Below are 11932 nucleotides of genomic sequence, written 5' to 3' on the forward strand. Positions count from 1 at the left end.
TGCAGATAACTAGCTTTGATATAGGGCCTATTAACCCTAACCCCCTCAGGGCTTTTTCGCGATGGGAAGGGAAAGAAGAAAGGAATAAAGAGAGAAAGAAGTTGTTTGCTCTGGGTGGGATTCGAACCCGAGACCCCTCGCATGCCAAGCACTGGATCGGCGACACCTTGCCACAGGTCTTGGGCTTCGTTGGCCAGCAAAACCGTGCCTGTATATCACTTAGGGAGATTGCGTCATCACACCACGTGGGATGCACACACGAACAGCGCATATATCAAGTAGTATTTTGTAGTACTTGGTCCTGTTAGGGTTAAGGTTACTAATTATTTTAAACTGTTGTGATTTGGTAGTTCACAGCATCTTACAAATGGTAGTGAGCTTTGACAAAAACTACATTGCTCAATTCATAGCGAGCGTGTAGAAAAATTAAAATATCACAGATATACTTTTATAGGTGCTGCGGTTCTTGAGTTACGTTGTAAAGAGGGCTGAAACAACAACACTTTTGTAAAACGTACATAACTCATTAACAACAATAAATTAAGCAAGTTTGCAAAGTATACGATTTGTAGAATGAACTTTTGCAAAACATCAAGGTGTTAATTTTCAATAATATATTGATCTAGATAATGAAAATCGATTTTTAGGTTGCTTCGACCAACAATACCTCGTCTACCCTTAAGAATAATGATCTTGTGCACTAGCTTGTAATGTTTGAATGTTTCTCTATTCCAATGTATGATGCGTAAGCCTCTTCCCTTGTTTGACAAGTTTCAATTTTTATTTTTATTCAAAAATTTCAGAATTAAACATTTTTATGACCTTATTTGATGTCAGCATGAAAAATGCATTAAAATGAGTACAAACAAGTCAGTATTGGTAGAGCTCTTGATGTTTTGAGAAATATCTCAAAACTTGAGCTTTTCGTGTTGTAACCTATGGCTTAGCACGCAGAGCACTAATATTAAGAGCTTTGAGTGACGGAATCCCTAGCTAAGTCTTTCATGCCTTAGTGGTATTCAGTAGCCTGTACAGGGGGAGGCCCCACACTTTTTGAATTTTGTTGTAAAATCAGCCCATTTTTGAACAATTTTAAGCTGAGTTTGTAGAAATTGGCCTTGTGCCAGCTTGGCGTAGACTGGGGATGGGGATAGTGCGAGCTGTAGCCCTCTGCTATAATGGTCGTTGTCGAGTTCCTACGGGAAAATCATTTAAAACAAACAAATTAAGTGGCTGATACTGCGAGTGATTCTGTTGGATAACTTCGCTGTTATGCTTGATTGTTGCACAGCATGGTATACACACTCAATGATAAAAGATACAAATTTAATAGTCCTACTCTGCCAATCTATGATTATCATCATCTGAATCCCATACTGTCATATCTGAAAGGCTGCCTTGGGCGATTTTTATTATCCTTGATATTGTTATTTATATTTCGGCATGGTTCTTTCTTTTATGAATGGGCACGAGGCTGTAATATAATACCTCACAATTAATAAATCAAGTTAATTTTACAATGTATATCACCACAATTAGATGACAATATACTAACATATATCACACAAGGCAGCCTTTTGAGATACAACAGTATGTGATGCAAACAATGTTATGTTACATTAGAGCTGCGTCCCAGGAAGTCACTTAGCAAAGGGTATCCGTGGCCAAACAATGTGGAGAAAAGCTTTCATGTTCATCATGGTGGTGATCACTTTCAAAGAGGTTGCTGTCCTATTTCAGGTCCTTTTTTAACTCTCTCCAAGCGGATGTCGACTGCAAACGACAAGTTTCAACTTTTTTTTTAAATTAAAAAATATCATAATTGTAAATTTTCAGGACCAAATTTGGAATGAGCATGAAAAATGCATTAAAATAAGTACAAACAAGCCTGTAATTGGTTCAGTGGTTCTTAAGATAGCCCTTGATATTTTGAGACCATATCTCAAAACTTGGACTTTTTATGTTGAAGCCTACGGCTAGGAAGGCATAAGGCATTACACTTTGATAGGTGGTTATCTGAATGGTTTGAATGCATAGAAGTTAGTGTTGGTCAGGGCCATTAAGCAAGGTTGAAAAATGTGGGGCAGCCATCTAAATGTGGGGCAGCAAAATTTATGCCCAATTGATATAAAGATATAAAGAAAAACATACCAAATTATTTAAAGTGGGGTGGTAATGGCCTCCCCAGCTTCCCCACTTCACCGGCGTGTTCAGGATCTGTTTTTGCGGGGGGCTCAGAGGGGCTTTCATAGTTAGGCGGGGGGCTGAAGGGGTATAATCCACGCGTCTAGTACGCACTCGTTTCTAACTGAAATTTCTGTGAAATCTTGTCCGCGCGCAGTTCTTGCCGCCACGCGTGCGGCCAAACTAAAAACTGCGTGGAGTGTGCGCCAGGCTATGTTTTTATCGCCATTTACCGGTACCAGTGATTTTTGTAAAAGAAAGAAAGATAAAGAAAGAAGGAAAGAAATAACTAAAGAAAGAAAGAAAGGAAAAGTTCAGGGGTGAAAGAAAGAAAGAAAGAAAGAAAGAAAGAAAGAAAGAAAGAAAGAAAGAAAGAAAGAAAGAAAGAAAGAAAGAAAGAAAGAAAGAAAGAAAGAAAGAAAGAAAGAAAGAAAGAAAGAAAGAAAGAAAGAAGAAAAGAAAGAAAACTAATAAAAGGAAGAAAGAAAGAAAAGTGAGGAATAAAAGGAAGATAAAAAAGAAAGACAAAGTGAAATAACATAAAATTTAAGAATAAAGGAAACTGAAAAAATTAATGTAATCAATCAAATAAATAACAACGACAGAAAGAAGTGAGAAAGAATAAAAAGAAGAAAGGAAACGAAAATAAAACAAAGACAGAAGAAGGAAAGGTAAGAAAAAAGGAAGACAGAATTAAATAATGAGGGAAAATAAAGATAAAATAATAACCAAGATAACAAAATATATAGACCTAGGCCTAATTAGACTATAGGTGAGCCCATTTCAGAAATCCAAAAATGTATTATTTCATGGAAAAGAAAATTATGATGGAATTAAATGGTATTAGCGTTTCACATCTCTCATTTGGTTACCTATAAAGTGTAACTTCGTAATGTAATGTAGCACAGTTTAACTCAATTTTGGTAACGGTTGGGCAAGAGGAAATCAATAATACGTAAAAAATAATATAGGCTATAGGTATATATAATTATTATAAAACTAGGTCTATATTTTTTTCATATGCATACTGTCCATTTAAACAGGCACAGTAGGCCTACGAAAAAATATATAAAAGGGGTGATGTCAAACGGCCTTTTTTATTTGTCTTATTAACTAATATTACATAACTTATTTATTATAAAGTAGTTTCTTATTTTACTGATTATTAATATAATGAAATTATTTCAATAGTATTTTAAGGTAAAATTATGTAAGTTGAAATATATATCACATGAAGTCAATTTTATTTTTTTAATAAAATGTCTATTTTCACATCTGACTTACTTCACTGCAAGTAACTGACTTTATAACTTAATCATGTAATGATAAAACGAGTATGATAAGTAGATCGAACCAAGTTATCCCACCAAACACAAAAAAAAACACGTTTTAAACATTTGGGTTTTGATTTAAGTAAATTAAATGTCGGGTAATATAAAGGTTATGAAAACGTTTTAATACGTTTTGTATGAAAACACGCTACAATAATATTTCTAAATTGTTTTCAAAGTGTTATTGTAAGAAATATGTTTTGCAAATAGTTTTTGCAAAATATTTTGTCAACACTAAAATAACATTATGTTAGAATGTTTGCAGTATAACGTTTTGAGTGTTTTGAAAACGTTTTATACCCTTTATAACCCTTTAAATAACCCGACATTTAAACGTTTGCAACCTTTTCTAACCTTTGCGAATGATGTCGAAAATGTTTTGTGTTTGCTGGGTACATGCCCAAAATGAGATGATATTTGAGTAATAATAACGGGATCCACTAATATTTAAGTTAATAATTAAAGGCCTATTCAGTGATAGCCTGCAAAAAATTAACATTGTTTATAAATTACATAGGAGTGAAGGATAAGTCATTAAAGTTGTCATAGGTAGGCCTACAAGTATTTTTGCTATGCAAAACAACGAGAAAAAACGGCAGCATTGACAAAGTTCAAATTCAATTCCATTTGAAATTACAGATTTATGTAAAATATCTCATTTTGTTTGTTGGCGCATGGCTTAACCACTTTTGGTTTTCGATTTATAGAGAACTTTTGAATCAAGAGGGTTAATAAAACAGAAGAAAATCACCCCACTGTCAAGTTGCAGGTGTTTGTGATATCACCTGAATACGCGGACAATATAGCGCGTATGAGCTGCGACAAGTTTTTTGCGAGTGACGCGCTATGATATCGGACTGGTATTTTGAACCAAAAAATATGCCATTTCTGCTCAAATTGCGAAAAAAGTAACTCCGTGACCACTATTTTTTATTAGCTTTAATGAAATATCCCATCAGTGCGCATATTATATCAAAAAATAAGCAAAATTGTTCGGGTAGATTTTTTGTTATAATCGAAAACATGTCTAAAATTTCCATTTTCCCATAGACGCCTGTACTAATTTTTCCCAAAAACAGCATTTTTAAAATGGTTATTTCTCGAAAACTAACTCCGTGACCCCTCTTTTTTATTTTAGATATTCAAGTTTATCGATGAAATTTAATTGGTACGAAGTTTAAGAAAAATCGTTCGGCGGGATCTTGTATGGATTATACCCCTTAATGGCTAAAATCGCCAAAAAAAACAGCTGATTTTACATGATTTTTAACAAAGTGCTTGAGGGCTTCAGCCCCCCCCCCCTAAGCACCCCTGGACATGCCAATGCATTTGCTACTAGTTGTCTTGGTTTTGGTTATTTAGCTAGGCAACATGAATGTTGAAAATGAAACCTGAAATCAGCTTTAAAAGCTTCTAAGTAGCATATTTTTGAAAAATTGTCAAAACTATGATCATATTCACTGTCAAGCTATTATTAAATGAGGAAACAAGAAAAGTGATCCTGCCTAAGAATTGAACCCAGGACCTCAGGACAGGCCCATAGCCAGGATTTATTTTTTTTTGGGTGGGGAGGGGCTGATTCTGAAAATGTGGACCTTTTTTTCTTCAAAATTTAGACCTTTTTGGACTGGGGCGGATTTGGACATTTTTGGACCAAAAAGGCATAAAAAACCTCTATTTTTTTGATCGCTACGCTCGCAAATGGGACTTTTTAGGTAAAAAAGGGGACTTTTGGGGCCTTTGGCATGGGGGAGGGGGGTGTTACACCCCACCCCCTGGCTACGGGCCTGCCTCAGGTTTACGAGACCTGCTCCTTAACCACTTGGCCATTGGGCTGTTCCAGAAAATAATCAACCACCCCCTATAGAGGGCACTGGAATTCCATACTCTTTTCGTATGTACTTTGGTCTGGAATTCCAGACTCTTTTCCCTAAAACTCCTTCACAGTCATATGCTCCAAACCTGTAGAGGGCGTCGGAATTCCAGACATTTTTCCCTCAACGCGTCATAATTCCAGACTTTTTTCCTCCAACGCGTCATAATTCCAGACTTTTTACTCTTAATTTCAGGAATTCCAGACTTTTTTCGAAAATAAACTTTGCCCTCTATAGGAGTTATGGTGGAATGTGCCTGGAATTCCATACTTTTTGCAGAGGTTGGGTTTGGAATTCCAGATATTTTTTCCAAAACAAATTTGGAATTCCAGAATTTTTTTCAAAAAAAAAGTTTGCCCTCTATAGGGGGGTGTCATTTATTATCTGGAATAGCCCATTGGAGCTTTATGATTGGACAAACTGGGAATTCAACCTATCAGCCCAAAGTGGTCAATCAACCCTACTCCCTTTGTGCAAGTTATCCTATAGTATCTAAGGTTTGATGAAGTGTAAATAGAGCTGTCCTTAAAAAATTGAAACTTGTCTTCTTTGGGGCTAGGAGGATTTTGTTCTGCCAAAGGTTCAAAAAGCCCCATGTTTTGACCCAAAAATTAGGGTTTTTATACCTTTTTGGACAAAAAAAGTCCACTTTTTCAATATGCCCCCCTCCCCCGTAGTCCAAAAAAGGTCCAAATTTTGAACAAAAACTCCACTTTTTCAAAATCACCCTGGATACGGGCCTGGCAGTCGACACCCCCGTGGAGTGAGATAAGTTTGCTGAGTAGAAGGACCACCAAGTATCTCCTTTTGATTCTAAGAATCAAATATGGCAGATATATAAACACAATTGATTAGCTTGAAACATTTGCTTTTCAGTTTGGAATGTCACATGATTTAATTGATAAGATTTACTTATTGACACATCAGGTTTGGTTTGAATCAATAAAGCTGAGCCTTATCACCTCCAACTACAGTTTGTCCACTTTGAAAAGTACAAACCAAATCTGTGGCATCAAGGGGTCGATGCTTTGCATCACACACACTGCATGTTAAAAAATGTGATGCATAAAGAGCATAGTGCGCTCGGCAAGTACAAATTGCGCAGCAGTTGGCGCACCTATTTACACAACATTTTGCTACACAATCTAGCCAAATTACTATGCAATCACACAAACATATGTCATTGCTATACATAATTATTGCTATACAAATAAAACTTTGTCACAAATTTGTTATGCAAAATTCTGACACTAAATTATGCCCTGCTCCAGTTTCCGAGCTCTATTTACTTTGTACTTTTGAGTTGACGGACTATACTGAATTCAACCTATAATTAGTGCCCGGGATGCTTAAGGATATGCAATTGAATTTCACAAATTTTGAATATTCCCACCCTTCACGCCCACCTGCCCAGTCCCCACGTAAAAAGTTCCTGGTGCCATCACTGCACAAGCAAATTGAGGCATTGGTCCGTGCTTCACGACTCACTTGCACCAGTGACATAGGCACAGGAGGTAGATGCCATCCCTCCACCCGAAAGTGAAATTTGTTCAAATTTATTGAAAATTGACTCCAAAACAGCTGGTATGTCCAGGGGCGGATACAGGATTTCGAGAAAGGGGGGGCACACTCCTGAAAATAATAAAATGTAAGAAATGGCCGCGAGGCGGGCATCGCGGAGCGCGTGCGCGACGCAGGGGGGTGTCTGAGGGGGGATGTGCCCCCCTCAGAAGTGAGAAACTTTTGGAAAATGAAGACCCAAGTGAAGCCATTTGGTGTACCATTTTGTCAACATTATTTGCAAAAAGACGGCCCAATTGAAGCCATTCGTGGACAAGTTTTGACCTCTTTTGTAAAATTATTGCTTTATATGTACCCATAACGCTATGCGACATGGGGGTGTCTGAGGGGATGCCCCTCAGAAATGAGAAACATTTGCAAAATAAAAACCTAATTGAAGCCATTTGGTGGACCATTTTGGCACTATTATGGTGTAAAATTTGAGTTTGAAAAAGCTGAAAATATAAAATTTATGAAATGACAGGCCAATTGAAGCCACCTTTTTTCACTGTTATTGTATAAATTCAGAGTGCTGGGTGTGAAATACAGAAGCTTAAAACGGGCAGTTGTTTATATAGGCAGGGGTGTCTGATGTTCCCCCCCCTCTGAAATTTGTGGAAATTTTGCAAAGTGAAGGTCCAATTGAAGCCATTTGGTGCATCTGTTTTACACTATACGAGAGTATATCATTGCTTTTTAAAACAAAACAGGGCCCGAACTCAATTTGTAAAATGTTACACTAACACTTTAATAGGCCTAAGACTGGAGATTCGCAATTTAAAGCATACATGGATCGAAGTCAGCATGGAGCCCGTATTAATACTGACTTTGGTGACAAAATGTGACAGGCCCTGCATCATCAACTGGCCATCAGAAATCAACAAGTACTGCCTAAAAGAATCCGGCCTATATACTAGTATTATAGGGCCTACTTTTGATAGACCAGACTACTGTGCGGTTTATTTGGCATGGGCCTACTAATAACGTGCAATTTAACTTTTCCCCTTCTCCTTTTCTCTTCTCTTTTTCTCCCTTTTTCCTCTTTCTCTTCTCTTCTCTCTTTTCCTCTTTTTTTTTGGGAGAGGGGGGAGGAAGGTGGCGCCGCCCCTGAATCCAGCGCCTGAGAGTGCCACCCGATGTCCCGGGGACACTCACATGTTCTTTGAGCCTCAAATTCTGACAATGTAGCTCTTTAAGCTCAAATTTGGAAATAATTTAGAAATATTTAGCTCAACAGCCTATAATTCATTTTGGCCCTAATTTCAGTTCTTCAAGCCCCTATTTTGCCCGAAAAGCAGTTCTTAGTTCCCAAAGTTTGGCGCTCCGCGCCGCACACCCCTGCCAAAATTTAAGTTGAGTGCCCCCGGCCCGGTGTATGATACTCACTACAGATTTATTAGGCTATAGGCCAAGATTTTCTTTCTTTCTTTTTACGTTGTTCCGCTTTTTTTTTTCTTTCTTTTTTTTTTTTTTTCTTTTCTTTTCCTCTTTTCTTTCTTTTTCTCTTTCTTTTCTTTTTTTTTATTTTTTGTGAGCCGCCAAAAGGGGGGGCACGGGCCGGCTGTGCCCCCCTCTAAATCCGTGCATGGGTATGTCTCAATCTGATTCAGTATGACGCTGTATTTCAACCAATCACGCAGCTGCGTAATGCTGTTGCTAAGCAGCTGGTCGCTAAATTTCGAAGTATGCACACACATTGACATGATGCCAGGGCACGTACACTTGTGTCAGAGAATTAAATATAGCAACACTAAAAAGTATTCAAGAAGTTCTTAGAATGTGTCAAAATGTTGTACAAGTGATGCTGTAGTTGACTTTTGACCATAAATTTATAATCATTTTTCCAAGTACTGCATGATGTTTTGTATGCATTTGGAAGTAATCTGTTGTTTGATTGATCCAGGGGCATCGGATGTGCCCCCCCTCCACCTTTTGGCAAAATGACCTATTTTTTTGACCACTTTTTGACAATTCAGGCCAAATGTCCACACATTTCAAGACAGAATGACGCTGATGTCCAGGGGTACATGATCCACAGTCCTTGGCACGCTTTACAGGTTGTCACTGACCCCACATCATTCCATAAATCATTAAACAACAATACAGGGACTTGCAGCTATAAGAAGCGCACACCCTAAACATTCCACAATAAACCTTCACAACCTGGATCAGTCCCTGAGTTTCGCCCTTCTACAACAAGACAATTAGCAGTAAGTTCCTTGTCCAGGGGAACATTAAGCTAACTGATTTTTTTCTACATGAGAGCATACTAACGGTAACCACCGCCTGGGTTCGAACCCGCAACCTCTCACACCATAGTTAGATTGTTCTAACTTTACTTATTTATGTTCAGAATTCTTAAGAACCACCAATTTCAGCAATGATTTAAATGTTTTAATATTTTGTGACCATACAAATAGAATTCTGAAGAAGGAAAATAGGACCGATATTCATTTGTACAGCAATTTTTATAATTAAAAACTTGAGTCAGTCGGGCCAGGGCAGACAAACAATTTTTGTTTATCGGGGGGGGGGGGGGAAGAACTTAAACATTTGGCAAAAAAGCTAGTGGCTCTGCTTTTTGTGTGTGTGTGTGTGTTTTTCCCCAGGTTTCATTTTCTTGATTTTTTTTGCTGCTACACAAAAGTCTGTATCAAAAACCCAGCACATAGTGTTAGGCACTCGAATGGCTTTCGCATACTATCAGCACAGATTTGAGAGGCAAAACCTTTCTTATTTGCCTTTCGCTATAAAGATAAGACTGCCTCCGAGAAAATTGTTGTGATTGTAAATATATAATTTACATTTTGATAGTTCTTTGCTGCTTACCAATCCTTTGACATGTCTCTGATGTGAATTTTTACGGGGTTCATCACATTGTAAATCCTTTACCCCGACCTACCCCTACCCCCCTAGTTCTACCCCTTCACCCATGCCAGGGGGTATAACACCTGGACCCCTATCATTACTTTACTCACCCATTCAAAAAAAACCCTGGTGTGGATGGAAGGGAAATATACTATGCCCAAAAAGTATCTGAACACTTAAAACAAAAGCCATTTCTGACATTTTTGACACTTGATTAAATTACAAAATGACGTAGTCTAATAGAGCCATCTTGTGGGTACAAATGTTCTGTGTGTTAATGCATCGGACACTACGAGTAGGGCACAGCTTGCCACGCAGCTGTTATCACGCAACAACGCGGGGATTTTGCTGTTCACGCATGGAGATCGAACGACCATCGCAGCGTGTACCCACAAGATGGCGGCATATGACGTCACACTGACGGCCTCATAGATAGAGAACTTTGTTCTGCATACGAGGGGGTATCAAAAAAGTTTTAGAAATCGCCCAGAAGTGAAAGAGCTATATCAATGAAATTTTGTCAGTGCAATCACTGGTCCTTATGTACACTATGATGCAAAAATGGTCTCATAAGAATGTTTACATTTTTTACAGGCGCTAGATGTCAGTAGGCCTACCTGCCTATTTAACCGCATATCCATCAAAATGGAGAAAATTAAGGCATGTAGCATGATTAAGTTCCATTTTAAGGGTTACAGTGCCCACAAATCTGTGATGAAATAAAAATTCATTTTCCAAAAAGCAACAGTGACAATATCACAATCACCACCGAAGATAACTTTCATTTCATCATCGATTTTCTAGGCACTGCAACCCTTCAAATGCAGGATCTTAATAACGCTGCTTGCCTCAATTTTCTCAATCTTGCAGTTTATGCGCAGTAACTGGGGCAGCAGGTTATTAGCATCTAGCGTCGCCAGAAAAAAAAAAGTAAACATACTTATGAGACCATTTTTGCACCATAGTGTACATAAGGACCAGTGATTGCACTGACAAAATTTCATTGATATAGCTCTTTCACTTCTGGGCGATTTCTAAAACTTTTGATATCCCCTCGTATTTTGATAATTCGGTACAATACAACTTTATTTTCCTAACTTTTAGCAATTTAAATTTAAAAACTTGCAGTTTAGATTTAGTGCCTTTAAGATATGGCTTTTGTTTTAAGTGTTTGGGTACTTTTTGGGCGCAGTATAATTGGTTCTTATATCTGAATTTTCTATATTGTTGTGTTTGTTTATTTTGTTTGTATGTATTAATAAGCATGCAATATTTATTTTTGTCTTATACCAGGGGTGGCAAGAAGTACCAGCACAAGGCATTTACTGCATGGCATTTAGGAGATGGAAACCAAACCCTTTAAACTCATCAGGTTGTGAAATCATCTTGTACCCATGGCAACAATCTGTGAGTTCATCTCAGTCTGGTCTAATTGGAACTGGTCCTGTCTCCATGAGGAAAACTGGCATGGAGACAAACCATCTGGGAGATTTGAAACAATATGAAGATGCTCCCACAGCCAAACTTTCCTGGTGTGAAGGCATGTCTGACACCCCTTGGAGGATATGCAAATCCATGCTTGGCATAGCTAGCCCTATTGTGCCTCTCAATAAGACAGTCCCAGGGCAGAAAGGGTGCGTGCCATGGCAACCGTCCACGGTAGAGGATCGTGATGAGGTGCAGAATACGCAAATAGAATTACCATTAATAGCACATAAACATATAAGTACGTCAGATGAGGGGTCAAAGGGTAATGTTGGGTCAGATCAGGTCAAGGAAGAGGATAAGCCGATTGCTGGTGCTATGTCTGATAGCAAAGATCATGACTTACTTTCTGCTTTGGAATCAAAGCTGCATCAGTATGCACATAGTTTGTTAGATACACTAGAAAAGGCAGTGTGCCAGAGAGTACATAATCTTACCAGAAATGTGTCAACACAACAACATGATGGTGATGATGGCAGGACTAAACACAACATCACATGCTCTAATCCTGGTAAGCTGCCTATAGCTAATCCTAGTAATGCAGATGCTAATCGTGGTATGCTCCCTATTGCTAATCCTAGTAAAGCAGATGTTGATGAAACCAAAATAGACGGGATATGAAATTGATAG

General features: G+C 38.1%; 1 protein-coding gene across 1 annotated transcript in view; it reads left to right on the top strand.

Annotated features, from left to right (window-relative positions):
- LOC140145942 (uncharacterized) overlaps window positions 1-11923 on the top strand; it is a 105874-nt gene extending 93951 nt beyond the window's left edge. The window contains exon 6 of the mRNA XM_072167681.1: window positions 11111-11923. Within this exon, the coding sequence (XP_072023782.1) occupies window positions 11111-11923 (813 nt within the window). The remainder of the gene's footprint in view (window positions 1-11110) is intronic.
- Window positions 11924-11932: the final 9 nt, after the last annotated feature.

This window comes from Amphiura filiformis, chromosome 2, assembly GCF_039555335.1.
Source record: "Amphiura filiformis chromosome 2, Afil_fr2py, whole genome shotgun sequence".
In the NCBI taxonomy this organism is placed as follows: domain Eukaryota; kingdom Metazoa; phylum Echinodermata; class Ophiuroidea; order Amphilepidida; family Amphiuridae; genus Amphiura; species Amphiura filiformis.